Genomic DNA, 15376 nt, shown 5'->3' with positions numbered 1-15376 from the left:
ATTAAAGAAATACGGCATAAGAGGAATTATGTTAAAGTTGATCACATATTATCTTAATAATAGGTATCAGCAGGTCACAATAACAAAAAACAGTACTGTATATACATCAAATAAACTTCTAATTAAACAAGGTGTACCTCAAGGTAGTATACTAGGGCCTTTATTTTTCGTAATTTATATAAACGACCTATTAAACATTTTAACAGTCTCAGACAACAATAGTGCAGTTAACTTTGCTGATAATACAAACATATTAATTTGGGGTAAAAATATGACAGATACAATGAAAGAAGCAAAGATATGCATGAATAAGGTAATAAACTGGACTAGAGAAAATAAATTAGTGTTAAATTTCGAAAAAACCTACGGCATTCATTTTGCAATATGTAATCACAAGAATACAGAGAAACCTAATAAAATTGTAATATCATCTAAAGAAATTGAATTAATAGAGAAAACTAATTTTCTGGAAATATGCATTGACCATAAGTTAAGCTGGACTAATCATATAGATAATTTATTAAAAAAATTAAACTCAGTACATTTTACAATACGTGTTTTAAAAAAATGCATTAACATTGAACAACTAAGAATAATATACTTCGCAAATTTTCAGTCATTACTAAGCTACGGTATAATATTTTGGGGGCAAAGTGAAAAGATGTCAAAAGTATTTGTTGCTCAAAAACAAGTCATGAGAACTATGTTTAACGTAAAATATAATGAAACTTGTAGGAACATCTTTAAAAGCAATAACTTTTTGACAGTAACTGGTTTATACATATATAGATTACTTTTATTTTTCTTTAAACAAAATCTACTATTTAATGTCACTAACGACCATAAGTACAACACTCGCAAAGTAGACTTAGAGTATCCAAGACACAAACTCACGCTGACGGAAAAAAATTCTCATTATGCAGGAATAAAACTATACAATAGTTTACCTGTGCATCTACGCACACCTTGTAATTTAAATTTATTTAAAAAGAAAATATTTGACTACATTTTGGATCTCGAACCATATACTTTAAATGAATTCTATAATAGACAGGTCTATTGACTTATGTCTTAAAATTATTTTTATGTTATTGTTATTTCTGTGTATAATACTGACGTTTTTCGTATCAATTTTGTTACTACATCTGTATAAATTGATAGAAATAAATTATTATTATTATTATTATCTTCAGATGAGCTTAAATTGAAAGGAAAATTAAAGGAAAATATTCACAGGTAATTGTTTAGAAACATCATAATTCAAGGAATACAAACAATATTCCAAGTCTAATTAATCCACTTTTTTAAGTAGATATAATGAAGGTTTGTGTTTTTATTTAATTACCTATTTATTTTATTAATAGTTGTAAGTAGGACTATTTATGAACGACTTTGGGGTTCATACTACTATACTACAAATGAATATTTTACAATTCACTAATTTCAGATAGGTATTGATGATATTGTAATGAGTGTTACTTGAGCTCAAATATTTTATTCATAGGCATTCATTAATGACTTTTCGTTATTTATGCAAACTAACAGAACTGAACAGAACAGAACAGAATGATGGCCAAATTTAATGGTAATATTTGCACTAGAGCTAAATTTTCATAACTAATTTATAATTTGCAGATCCCTTCATTGTGTGGAGAAAGCTATTTCTGATTAATGTCAAAAAGTACAAAATAACAAAATCGTGTGAAATTGCGCTTATTATAACGTACGCACTCGTCCACTGTTTACTGTTGTACTACATGTTCACAAACTTCAGTGTAAACCTTTTGATTAGATACGGACCAGTAACAATATTCTACATATTTGTAAGTGAAGAAAAGCTTTGCTTTAAATGTAATGATTTCTTTGAGATGCTTGCGGCAACAATTTTTTCTGTCGCTTTGGAAGAAGAACTATCTGAAGGGCTCACATTTCTGGATGAAAATTGCTGGCCCCTTAATACAATAGGGAAAGATGCCCAAATAAAGCTTGAAAGAAAATGTCGTATGATAAATACGTGTACAGCACTGGTTGTGCTAATTATCCTAAGTGCAATCATTGTTAATTATCCGTGTTTTGGAGATCAGAGAGACTTTTTCATTTGTGTTAAAGTTTTCGAGGAATATTTTGGCCAATGGTCGTTTATTCCCTACTACTTTTATTTCATAACATCTCCGTTTTTTTACTATAATTCCTTCAAGCTTTGTTTTACTTTTGTTTACGCAGTTTTAGAAGCGGAATTGCAATTCTTCCTCATTGAAGGATATTTGTTGCAAATGTATAAAATGGATTATTTGAAACATTGGAAATGTTTAAAAGATACTCGATATCAACAAGAGCTAGGAAAATCGTTACGAGTTTGTATTGCTCATCATATTGCTTTAAAAAAGTCCTAAAACGATCACATTTGTTAAGTCAATATTTTTAATAAATTATTTTAGGTCGGTCAAAATGATAGTGAAGATTACAGTGAATGGCATGCCGATTTTTCTACTACTTGGGTGTCTTCTTTACATTAGTTGTTTTACATTTGTCATAAATGTAAGTCTATTGGAGATATTTAAAAAAGTAGTAAGAAATAAACTGTAGCTCGCCGACTCCATGACCAACATTTTAAAAATACGAATTTTTTTGTTGGGCGCAAGTTCTGTTTGCGTTACTGTTCTTTTGTGTTGGAATGGCCAACAAATAATAGATGTGGTGTGTAAAAAATGATGTTTTAGTAACGTTTTAATATTCTGATTTTATTCTAGACAAACAGTATTTTTTCTGCTTTAACTGGAGCTCCTTGGTACTTTTGGGATCTTGACAACGTTAAAATTCTTTTGATTTTCATAACGAATTGTACCAAGAATGATAGCATAACAATGGCTGGGATTTGTTTAGATTACAAACTGTTTGCTTCTGTGTGTACACCATGTTGATATGTAATTTTTTTAATTCAATTTTATTATTTCAGTTGTTACGAATCTCCTTCTCGTATGCTCTAGTTTTATTCAACCTTCGCAAAAGTTCTCTCTCTTGAATCATCCAAAATTAATACAATCTTCTATATCTTCAGCCTTCATTCTAGACACTCGTATTTAGGCACAGGAAAGCATTCTCTCTGTGTGTTTTGTACAGCAATAATTATTTTTGGTGAAAACACAGAAGACAAAATAAACAACTTCTCTGTTGAAAGCTATTTTGAATTGCTCTCTTAGGATTTTTTACCTTTGTGAATTTGGACTATTTCAATAGAAAAACAGAAAAACAATTAATCCTACATACATAAATCATTATAACAATTTAAGATGCACCTAATATACATAGTGAGTCTGCTTTAATTTAATGCTCTTTTAAATTTAATAATGAATTTGAGTATATTTAAATGCTAGCTTAAAAATGTAACGACCTACACATTGAGTAAATTTATTTTTTTGGGTTTAGCAGAATTTTTTACGTATTTTTGTGCATTTAAATATCTATTTTAAAGAATGTCAATAGTAATAATAATACTTTATAGTAGGTATATGTTTTTTCAATGGCTTAATAATATTAATTCTGTAATTAATCTTAACTACGTTATGAAAAATTGTGAAAAAATTCACATATATGGAGAAAAAGATCAAGTATTTATAGCAAATGGCCGTTTAGAGTTATTTTGAGGTATAGTGACATTTATAATGGTTTTTTGGAACACAGACAAAATAAACAATTTCTCTGTTGAAATCTATTTTGAATTACTCTTTTTAAGATTTTTTACCTTTGTAAAATTGGAGTGTATGTTTCAATAGAAAAACAAAAATTTAAGATGCACCTAATATACAAGGTGAGTCTGCTAAAATATTTATTACTTCAAAAACATTTTTGAATGAGTTGTTTTTTTGGGGCTAGTGACATTTTTACACAGATTTTTTGTAAAATTCCATAAGATATAATAATTTTTTGTAGCGACTTAATTAGGTATTTTGACGAAAATTTTTGAAAAAGTTTACATGCGTAGAGAAAAATATACACTTATCTATTTAATTGCAAAAACACATCTTGTATCCTTAGAAGTGGGTTTAAACAAAAAAACATATGAAACACGTAAGTAATTACATTGTTAAAAGCACAAGAAATGGTTTATGTTGTGTTAACGTTTTTCTTACGAATGATGTAGATCTCTTCTTTATCTTATTTATTAGTAGTTTCTGTCTGTATACAAGCATTTCAGGCTAAATTAAATGTTAGAAATAAATGTGTAAGACATTTCTACAGTTTTAAAACACCGTTGAACTCCCATTATCCGCGTTTTGATTTCCCTATTTATTCCTTCATTTCATGTATAAATTTTCTATTTATAATGCATTTGCATAGTAAACTCAAAAATTATTCCTTTAGGTATCAATAAACAAGCGATTATGAAATAATTGATTGTTTTGATCACACTATCATACATTCACTGTATAAGTACCTAGGCACACAAAGTCTTGATTATCTTTTGCCTTCTTACTAAAGAATTGCGTAAAGTTGCGTATTTTCACATATTTCTGGTTTTAGAACCAATTTTCTTAGTTACCTACCAAAAACAAGGGGAAAACCAATCTCTAGATGAATTCGGAAACCTCAAAAAAAATATGAAAGGTGGATTGAAATGATATAAGCTATACACAATTTTTTGTAAACATGACGATTCAATCGATGAGTCCGAAGTCTAAATGCACTAACTTCTGGAAAAGTAGGTATGAGAAATTTCATTTGCAATTTTTCATTGCAAATGTTGTTAAATGGGACGTGTTTAAACTTTAAATCTTTAATACAAACTAAATACAAAAAGGAAAAGGGTCACAGACAAAATATACAAAATTTGGATGCATGAAAAAAGGAACAACTGCAGAATTGTAGAAAAGGATCTAGTGAACATCACGAACTACAAAGTCGGTCGCTTCGACACCATTTCATTGGTTTCAACGATGACACCTAAATAATGAAAAGTAAAAAAAAAGTTTTTAAAACATCTATGAGGAATTATATATCATTTTTTAAATATTAATAACGTTAAACGAATATTTTACAATTGATATTGATGATGTAATGAGTGCAGTTTGATCTCAAATATTTTATTCATCACATTCCTAATGACTTGTCGATATTTCTGCACCAAAAATTTGAACAGTGTATAGTGGAGTTTCCAACAAAGAGCATAATGTCCGAAATTAATGGTAATCACTAGAGCTAAATTCCCATTGTTTATTTTATTTTCAGACCCTTTCATTGTGTGGAGAATGATATTTATGATTAATTTCAAGAAGCACAAAATAACAAAGTTTTGCGAAATTGTGCTCATTATAATTTACTCACTCATTCACTGTTTACTGTTATACTACATGTTCACAAACTTCAGTGTAAATCTCTTAATTAGATATGGAGCAATGACAATATTCTACATATTTGTAAGTGTATAAAACTTATCTTTAATGTAATGATTTGTATTTTGAGATGATTGCGGCAACAATTTTTTATGTCGCTTTCGAAGAAGAATTATCTGAAGGGCTCACATTTTTGGATGAAATTTCTTGGCCCCTTAGTACGATAAGAAAAGAAGCTTAACTAAAACTCGAAAGAAAATGTCGTATCATAAATATGTGTATAGCATTTGTTCTGCTAATGATTCTGAGTGAAATCATTGTCAACTATCCGTGTTTTGGAGATCAGAAAGACTTTTTCATTTGTGTTAAAGTTTTCGAGGAATATTTTGGCAAATGGTCGTTTATTCCTTACTATTTTTATTTCATAGCATCTCCGTTTTTTTATTATTATTACTTTAGGCTTTGTTTTACTTTTGTTTACGCAGTTTTAGAAGCAGAATTACAATTCTTCCTCATTGAAGGATATTTGTTGCAAACGTATAAAATGGATTATTTGAAACGTTGGAAATGTTTAAAAGATACTCGATATCAACAAGAGCTAGGAAAATCGTTACGACTTTGTATTGCCCATCACGTTGCTTTAAAAAAGTCCTAAAGCGCTCTCAGTGGAGGAATCAATGTCTTTAATAAATTATTTTTAGGTTGGTCAAAATGATAGTGAAGATTACACTGAATGGCATGCCGCTTTTTTGCTGCTTGGGTTTCTTCTTTATATCAGTTATTTTACATTTGTTATAAATGTAAGTCTATTGCAAATATTTTAAAAAGTGGTAAGAAATAAATTGTAGCTCGCCGACTCCATGACCAACATTTTAAAAATACGAATTTTCTTGTTGGGTACAAATTGTCTATGCGTTACTGTTCTTTTGTGTTGGAATGGCCAACAAATAATAGATGTGGTTTGTAGAAAAAAACTAATGTTTTAGTTACGTTTAATTGTTCTCTTTTTATTATAGACAAACAGTATTTTCTCTACTTTAATTGGAGCTCCTTGGTACTTTTGGGATCTTGACAACATTAAAATTCTGCTGATGTTCATAACGAATTGTACCAAGAATGATTGCATTGTTCTGGCCGGGATTTGTTTAGATTACAAACTTTTTGCTTCTCTATGTACACCATGCCGATTTATGAATTTCTTGATTCAATTTTATTATTTCAGTTGTTACGAATCTCCTTCTCGTATGCTCTAGTTTTGTTCAACCTTCGCAAACAAAACAACTCTTGAAACAACCAAAATTAATACAATCTTCCGTACCTTAAGCCGTCATTTTACAATTTAGTAGAAGTAGGTACAGAAAAACATGCTCTGTATTGCACAGAAAAAATATTTTTGAGTGGTATTACAAGGCGAATTTGATAAAAGAATTTTTTTCTTTATCTAAATTATAATACTTAATCAGTAATCACCCAGACATCAGCGTTTGCTATTAAATACTTCTATTTTTTTTTCTCTATATATGTAAATTTTTTCAGACTACATATTTCTACAATTTCTTCAATAAATATTTATTAAACAAAATATTGATCAAAGTTTAATAATTTCCAGTGTCATACTATAATAAATGATGCTTAATAGCACACACTAATATAGACGGCCGACTTCATATGAAAAGTTGTCCGCACTATCTCTCTCACTCTTTTGTATTATAATTTATATAGCTCTATCTTCGTTATTTGTTGTAAACCCCTATTCAGGTGTCGCTACTGTCGCACTATGAAAATGTGGATAAAACATGAAACTGTAACGAACATTATATTATTTGTATTAATTAGAAGTCACTAACAGTTACAATTTTTTTTCTGTTAAATTTGAAAATTTGTTGAGTTTTGTTTTCAAAAAAATTTTGTTTCTCGTTTTGTTTTATATAATGAAACTACGCTAAATACTTGATCGTAATCTCCAGATGAATTCGGAAACTTCAAAAAATATGAAAAGTGTATTGAAATGATATAAAGATTGATAAAAACAAAGCTATAAAAAACTTGTCTGAGAACGTCACGTTTCAATCGATGGAGTAAACTGTCCGAAGTCTAACTACACTAACTTCTAGAGAAACGTTAGCTTAGGTATGAGAAATTACAAAAAATTTTTCATTGCAAATGTTAAATGGAACGTGTTTAAACTTTAAATCTCAAAATGCAAACTAATTACGAAAAGGATAAAAAGAAAAGTCAAAGACAAAATCTGGATATATAAAAAAAAGAACAGGTGAAGAATAATTGAAGAGAAAATCTGCTGAATACGATCTACAAAACTTATGAAGTGGTGCTAGATAAGAAACTAAAAATAATTCTTTGAATTTTAAAAATTTGAAAAACTCGGGCCCACTTACACATTTTATGGACTACTTTGCTCATATCAGAAACGATTCCAGTGAGGACATGTGAGTATTAACGGACGATTCCAAGAAGAGTTTTTAAAACAGCTAGAAGGAATTACCTACAAACCATTTTTTCAAAATTAATAACCTTAAATGAATATTTTACAATCTTAGATACTGATGGTAGAATAGGTGTAGCTTGATCTCAGATATTTTATTCATCACATTCTTTAATGACTTTTCGATATTTGCGCATAAAAATTTTGAATAGTGTATAGTGGAGAGTTTCCAACACAGCATGGTTGAATTTAATGGTAATGACTAGAGATAAATTACAATTGGTATTTATTTCATTTTCAGACCCATTCATTGTATGGAGACTGATATTTATGATTAATTTCAAAAAGTACAAAATACCAAAGTTTTGCGAAATTGCGCTCATTGTAATTTACTCGCTCATTCACTGTTTGCTGTTATACTACATTTTCACAAACTTCAATGTAAATCTCGTAATTAGGTATGGACCCATAATGATATTCTACATATTTGTAAGTGGAAAAACATATCTTTAATGTAATGATTTGTTTTTTTTGAGATGATTGCGGCCACAATTTTTTCCGTCGCTTTGGAAGAAGAACTATCTGGAGGGATCGCATATTTGGATGAAATTTCTTGGCCCCTTAGTACGATAGGAAAAGAAGCCCAACTAAAGCTCAAGAGAAAATGTCGTATCATAAATATGTGTATAGCGTTTGTTCTGCTAATTATTCTAAGTGAAATCATTGTCAACTATCCGTCTTTCGGAGATCAGAAAGATTTTTTCATTTGTGTTAAAGTTTTCGATGATTATTTCGGCGAATGGTCGTCTATTCCCTACTACTTTTATTTCACTGCATCTCCGTTTTTTTATTATTATTACTTTAAGCTTTGTTTTACTTATGTTTACGCAGTTTTAGAAACGCAACTGCAATTCTTCCTTATTGAAGGATATTTGTTGCAAACGTATAAAATCGATAATTTGAAACGTTGGGAATATTTAAAAGATACTCGATATCAACAAGAACTAGGAAAATCGTTACAATTTGCTATTGCCCATCACGTTGCTTTAAAAAAGTCTAAAGCGCTCTCAGTGGAGGAATCAATGTCTTTAATAAATTATTTTTAGGATGGTCAATGTTATAGTAAGTCTTTCAGTGAATGGCATGCCGCTGTTTTTGCTGCTTGGGTTTCTTCTTTACATTAGTTGTTTTACATTTGTCATAAATGTAAGTCTGTTGGAGATATTTAAAAAAGTAGTAAGAAATAAACTGTAGCTCGCCGACACCATGACCAACATTTTAAAAATACGAATTTTTTTGTTGGGCGCAAGTTGTGTTTGCGTTACTGTTCTTTTGTGTTGGAATGGCCAACAAATAATAGATGTGGTTTGTAGAAAAAACTAATCTTTTAGTTACGTTTAATTGTTTTCTTTTTATTATAGACAAACAGCATTTTCTCTACTTTAACTGGAGCTCCTTGGTACTTTTGGGATCTTGACAACGTTAAAATTCTTCTGATTTTCATAACGAATTGTACCAAGAATGATAGCATAACAATGGCTGGGATTTGTTTAGATTACAAACTGTTTGCTTCTGTGTGTACACCATGTTGATGTGTAAATTTTTTAATTCAATTTTATTATTTCAGTTGTTACGAATCTCCTTCTCGTATGCTCTAGTTTTATTCAACCTTCGCAAAAGTTCTCTCTCTTGAATCATCCAAAATTAATACAATCTTCTATATCTTAAGCCTTCATTCTACATACTCGTATTTAGGCACAGGAAAGCATTCTCTCTGTGTTTTGTACAGCAATAATTATTTTTGGTGAAAACACAGAAGACAAAATAAACAACTTCTCTGTTGAAAGCTATTTTGAATTGCTCTCTTAGGATTTTTTACCTTTGTGGATTTGGACTGTTTCAATAGAAAAACAGAGAAAAAATTAATCCTACATACATAAATCATTATAACAATTTAAGATGCACCTAATATACAAACTGAGTCTGCTTTAATTTAACGCTCCTTTAAATTTAATAATAAAATTGAGTACATTTAAATGCTAGCTTAAAAATGTAACGACCTACACATTGAGTAAATTTATTTTTTGGGTTTAGCAGAATTTTTTACGTGTTTTTGTGCATTATATATCTATTTTAAAGAATGTCAATAATAATAATACTTTATAGTAGGTATATGTTTTTTCAATGACTTAATAATATTAATTCTGTAATTAGTCATGAGAAATTAAAGAAAAATTATGAAAAAATTCACATATATTCACATTTCAAAAAAATAATAAACAGAATTGTTTTTTTACAATTGGATGTTGTTCCTAGACTTACATTATTAGTATAACAGGTGTTTAAACAGCTTAACAATTTTAATGTTTTTATGGAAAACCCTAAATACAGTATTATAAGTAAGTCATATATAGGATCCTTAAAAAAATTTATCAATAATCTTTTGAAAATTTTTTAATAAAAAAATTAAATGACCAAAAATGATATTTTTTCATTTTATTCTTAAATGGTACGAATTTGTTTTTAATTTGTACAATATTATTGTTAAGACCGTAAGAAAGTTATAATATTTTTTCTTTTATAGGAAAATAAATCGATCGAGTATTTACGTTTAAACTCGGCTGTAAATATTTATTACGAGACAAGAACTGGTCTGTGCGATAATAATTTATCTTAGGACTAACATCTATTTGTGAAAAAAAAACGATTTTGTTTATTATTTTTCTTAAAAATTGAGTCTCAAATTTGTGCACTGTGTGCTCAGTATAGTTCTACCTTAAGATTGATATTATCTTCTTCTTTACCTTATTCATTAGTAGGTACTTCTGACTGTATGCAGTGAAGAGTCTATTTTGTTGAACATTGGCGTTTATATGTTACTTTGCAATTCATAAAATTTTAGAACTGAAGTACTGATCATAGGATAATACAATAACTAATAGACACATACTATGTAATGTCCAGCGAAATAAACTTTTTACCATACAATACAGAAGATTTAAGAACTCTAGGATTAATAGTGTTATGTGTGTTATGTGATGTTCAGTAAGATATAAATCTCAGTGTATACACGCTTTAAATAAAGTACATACATTAATTTTAACTGGTAATAGTACTCGTCAAGACCAACAATTTTTCCTTATAACTCTTTTTAAACATCTTAGTTTTTGAGTTAAAATTATTTTAAAATCTTACACAATTTTCTTACATGCCACTGAAAGCAAAGTTACCTAGTCGACAAAAATACCGTTTCCAAGCAAGTTCATAAAAATAAAATAAAATAAAATTTATTATTACTTTTCTTTGTTGGAACTTTTCAGAAAAAGCTCGTCAATTTGTAGAAAGAAATACGATTTTAAAAAATGCGATTTTGAAAAAATAGTACATAGAAAAAGTGTTTGCCTTGATGAGTTCTACCACTGGTTAAAATTTCGCTTATTTCGCTTACACCTTGTATGCATTTCGAATAGCTTACTAAGTTAAATAATAAATCTTAGAGATAAACCCCCTTTCTGCGTTTTGATTTCCCCATTTTTGCATAAAGAATAATACTTTTGTATACCACATTTCGTTTTTTAATTTTTTTATAAAATTTTATTTGAAATATTGTGAGTCGCTTACACATTTTACGGGCTACTTCGGTCAAATGTTATTAGAGACTATTTCAACCCTGACATGTGAGTATTGAAACGTACTATTTTACGGATAATTTCAGGAATTTTTTTTAAACCAACTAGGAGGAATTAATAACATTAAATAAATATTTTACAATTTTAGCTATTAGTGAAGTAATGAGTATAGCTTGATCTCAAATATTTTATTCATCACATTCTTTAACGACTTTTCGATAATTGCGCAGAAAAAAGTTTTGAATAGTGTACAGCGGAGAGTTTCCAACACAGCATGATGTCCGAATTTAATGGTAATGATTAGAGCTAAATTCCAATTATTTATGTAATTTTCAGACCCCTTCATTGTGTGGAGAATGATATTTATGATTAATTTCAAGAAGCACAAAATAACAAAGTTTTGCGAAATTGTGCTCATTGTAATTTTCTCACTCATTCATTGTTTACTGTTATACTACATGTTCACAAACTTCAGTGTAAATCTCTTAATTAGATATGGACCAACGACACTATTCGGCATATTTGTAAGTAAAAAAACTTATCTTTAATGCAATGATTTTTTTTTAGATTATTGCGGTTACAATTTTTTCTGTCGCTTTGGAAAAAGAACTATCAGGAGGGATCGATATTCTGGATGAAATTTGTTGGCCTTTTAATATGATAGGAAAAGAAGCCCAACTAAAGCTCGAAAGAAAATGTCGTATGAGAAACATGTGTACAGCATTTGTTGTGCTAATTATTCTAACTACAATCATTGTCAGCTATCCGTGTTTTGGAGATCAGAGAGATTTTTTCATTTGTATTAAAGTTTTCGAGGAATATTTTGGCGAATGGTGGTCGATTCCCTACTACTTTTATTTCATTACAATTCCGTTTTTTTGTTATAATTACCATAAGCTTTGTTTTACTTTTGTTTACGCAGTTTTAGAAACGGAATTGCAATTCTTTCTCATTGAAGAATACTTGTTGGAAACGTTTAAAATGGGTTATTTGAAACGTTGGAAATATTTAGAAAATACTCAATATCAACAAGAACTAGGAAAATCGTTACGATTCACTATTGCCCATCACAATGCATTAAAAAAGTCCTAAGGCGCTCTCAGTGAAGGAAACCTATAATAAATTATTTTTAGGATGGTCAAAGCGATAGTAAATGTTACAGTGAATGGCATGCCGCTGTTTTTGCTGCTTGGGTTTCTTCTTTACATTAGTTGTTTTACATTTGTCATCAATGTAAGTCTATTGCAAATATTTAAAAAAGTCGTAAGTAATAAACTGTAGCTCGCCGACTCCATGACCAACATTTTAAAAATACGAATTTTTGTGTGTGGCGCAAGTTGTGTTTCCGTTACCGTTCTTTTGTGTTGGAATGGCCAACAAATAATAGATGTGGTTTGTAGAAAAACTAATGTTTTAGTTACGTTTAATTGTTTTCTTTTAATATAGACAAACAGCATTTTCTCTACTTTAACTGGAGCTCCATGGTACTTTTGGGATGTTGACAACGTTAAAATTCTTCTGATTTTCATAACGAATTGTACCAAGAATGATAGCATAACAATGGCTGGGATTTGTTTAGATTACAAATTGTTCGCTTCTGTGTGTACACCATGTTGATGTGTAAATTTTTTAATTCAATTTTATTATTTCAGTTGTTACGAATCTCCTTCTCGTATGCTCTAGTTTTATTTAACCTTCGCAAAAGTTCTCTCTCTTGAATCATCCAAAATTAATACAATCTTCTATATCTTCAGCCTTCATTCTACATACTCGTATTTAGGCACAGGAAAGCATTCTCTCTGTGTGTTTTGTACAGAAATAATTATTTTTGGTGAAAACACAGAAGACAAAATAAAAACTTCTCTGTTGAAAGCTATTTTGAATTGCTCTCTTAGGATTTTTTACCTTTGTGAATTTGGACTGTTTCAATAGAAAAACAGAGAAAAAAATAATCCTACATACATAAATCATTATAACAATTTAAGATGCACCTAATATACAAACTGAGTCTGCTTTAATTTAACGCTCCTTTAAATTTAATAATGAAAGTGAGTACATTTAAATGCTAGCTTAAAAATGTAACGACCTACACATTGAGTAAATTTATTTTTTTGGGTTTAGCAAAATTTTTTACGTATTTTTGTGCATTTAGATATCTATTTTAAAGAATTTCAATAGTAATAATAATACTTTATAGTAGGTATATGTTTTTTCAATGACTTAATAATATTAATTCTGTAATTAATCATGAGAAATTGTAGAAAAATTGTGAAAAAATTCACATATACGGAGAAAAAGATCAAGTATTTATAGCAAATGGCCGTTTGGAGTTATTGTGAGGTATAGTGACATTTTTATAATGATTTTTTTGGAAAATGACAAACCTGATAACGTTTTGAAGCAACTTCATTAATTACTAGGTAATTTCTTTTAACGAAATCACCTTGTGTAAATGTTTGTCTACAATTCCGTGATTAACACTGTAATAATATAATTAATTGATTAATCATATAACATATAAGTATAATATTAAAAACACAAGAAGTGGTTTATGTTTATGTTCTGTTAATGTTTCCTTGGGGTTGAACTATTATACTGAGAGCGATTGAAGACAAAATTCGAAACTGAATTTTTCAGAAAAATAATAAACAGAATAGTTTGTTTTTACATTTGATTGTTGTTCCTAGATTTAAATCATTACCCCATGGGGTAGTTTTTATCTCATTTTAAATGTTTGTAACCGAGTTTAACAAGTTAACAGCTTAACAATTTGTTATGTTTTTATGGAAAAACCTAAAGTTTAAATAGCATGAAAAAATACAGTATTATAAGTAAGTCAGGAAGAAATTTTAAGCCAGCTAGGAGGAATTAATAACGTTAAATGAATATTTTACAATTTTAGCTATTAGTGATGAAATAAGTGCAGCTTGATCTCAAATATTTTATTCATCACATTCTTTAATGAGTTTTCGATAATTGCGCAGATAAAAATTTTGAATGGTGTATAGCGGAAGAAATGCCATTTTATTACAGCCGCAGATGTCAGTTTGAAATATGAGCAAGTTTGCCAACGAAAATTTTAAGCGTTAATGTTGTCATGTCAATATTGTAGGCATTTACAGCGAATGTATGTAAGGTAAGGTAGATTCTATTTTATCTATTTGTATTGTTTTATACTAGTACCTAGTTTACATAATCAGACCAATAAGTAAGGTTATTAGGGTTTTTGCTTACAACTATTATGAGAGAATGTTTGAAGAAAGAAGGCTGATAGCCCCAGTAACGTTACAAGTCCGTAAAACGTTTTATTTTATTTTATTTTATTCCAAAACTCCAAAAACTGAATAAACCAATGTTTGTGATCAGTCGACAGTTAGTATTGTAGTTAAATGTATCTTAATAATCCATGGAGTTTTTGGTATGATAACGATATTGGATAAAATAAATAAAAATAAACAGCACCATTACTATTAGCCATAAATACGTGTTATTATATTTAAAACACAACTAGAGCCTTGACACGTTGATAAATAAATAAAATGAAAATTAGATTGGGATATTTTTTGTTTTTTAATACTGGTCATAATATGTATTGCAATAAATCAGAAGCTCACAGGAACTGTTTCACTATTTCTGACGTCATAAATGAGGGGATTAGTGACGATGTCACACAAGTTATGCGTATTTTCGTTTCTGGACTAATTTTTTAAATTAACATAGTTTTGAATTAGGATATGAATCATTGTATTCGTAGTATTTTAATTTTCACTCACTACACTTTGATTTTAACCATAAGCTCATCAGCACAAGACGGCCTATAAAATTTATGCAATGGTGCTGAACAAGAGACTAAATAATAATCTTTAGTAAACCACATTCCGTTTCTTAATTTTATTACAAAAATTTAAAATATTGGGACCCGCCTACAAATTTTATGGACTCCTTCGCTCGTCACATTAGAGACGATTTCAACG

General features: G+C 29.1%; 2 protein-coding genes across 5 annotated transcripts; both read left to right on the top strand.

Annotated features, from left to right (window-relative positions):
- The first annotated feature begins 1215 nt into the window (after positions 1 to 1215).
- LOC107399069 (uncharacterized) lies at positions 1216 to 3177 on the top strand. The gene is made up of 9 exons (XM_064355804.1): positions 1216 to 1323; positions 1375 to 1451; positions 1505 to 1585; positions 1636 to 1823; positions 1869 to 2386; positions 2439 to 2538; positions 2587 to 2697; positions 2751 to 2903; positions 2957 to 3177. The coding sequence occupies exons 3-9, from the start codon at positions 1567 to 1569 to the stop codon at positions 3020 to 3022; spliced, it is 1155 nt and encodes a 384-aa protein (XP_064211874.1). The 5' UTR covers positions 1216 to 1323; positions 1375 to 1451; positions 1505 to 1566; the 3' UTR covers positions 3023 to 3177.
- A 1943-nt stretch (positions 3178 to 5120) lies between these two features.
- LOC107397624 (uncharacterized) lies at positions 5121 to 13463 on the top strand. Of its 4 annotated transcripts, XR_010333578.1 has the most exons (14): positions 5121 to 5414; positions 5461 to 5978; positions 6032 to 6130; positions 6179 to 6289; positions 6347 to 6503; positions 6553 to 8028; positions 8075 to 8262; positions 8310 to 8979; positions 9028 to 9138; positions 9195 to 9347; positions 9401 to 12635; positions 12684 to 12794; positions 12849 to 13001; positions 13055 to 13463. XR_010333578.1 is itself a non-coding variant. In XM_064355806.1 (12 exons), the coding sequence occupies exons 6-12, from the start codon at positions 8013 to 8015 to the stop codon at positions 9464 to 9466; spliced, it is 1152 nt and encodes a 383-aa protein (XP_064211876.1). In that variant the 5' UTR covers positions 5127 to 5414; positions 5461 to 5978; positions 6032 to 6130; positions 6179 to 6289; positions 6347 to 6503; positions 6553 to 8012; the 3' UTR covers positions 9467 to 12794. The 4 variants fall into 4 exon arrangements, 1 of the variants encoding a protein (XP_064211876.1); XR_010333576.1 differs by lacking the exons at positions 12849 to 13001; positions 13055 to 13463 and having other exon boundaries at positions 5127 to 5414; positions 6553 to 7777; positions 8310 to 8827; positions 8880 to 8979; XR_010333575.1 differs by lacking the exons at positions 12849 to 13001; positions 13055 to 13463 and having other exon boundaries at positions 5127 to 5414; positions 8310 to 8827; positions 8880 to 8979.
- The last annotated feature ends 1913 nt before the right edge of the window (positions 13464 to 15376 follow it).

Source organism: Tribolium castaneum, chromosome 1 (assembly GCF_031307605.1).
Source record: "Tribolium castaneum strain GA2 chromosome 1, icTriCast1.1, whole genome shotgun sequence".
Lineage (NCBI taxonomy): Eukaryota > Metazoa > Arthropoda > Insecta > Coleoptera > Tenebrionidae > Tribolium > Tribolium castaneum.
This window is presented reverse-complemented; position numbering and strand designations above follow the sequence as displayed.

Coding starts and splice junctions, on each gene's coding strand:
- LOC107397624 (XM_064355806.1), top strand. Junction 8,263..8,309: donor TAATGATATTCTACATATTT/GTAAGTGGAAAA, acceptor GTTTTTTTTGAG/ATGATTGCGGCCACAATTTT. Junction 8,980..9,027: donor GTTTTACATTTGTCATAAAT/GTAAGTCTGTTG, acceptor AATAAACTGTAG/CTCGCCGACACCATGACCAA.
- LOC107399069 (XM_064355804.1), top strand. Junction 2,387..2,438: donor CATCATATTGCTTTAAAAAA/GTCCTAAAACGA, acceptor AAATTATTTTAG/GTCGGTCAAAATGATAGTGA. Junction 2,904..2,956: donor ATTACAAACTGTTTGCTTCT/GTGTGTACACCA, acceptor TTATTATTTCAG/TTGTTACGAATCTCCTTCTC.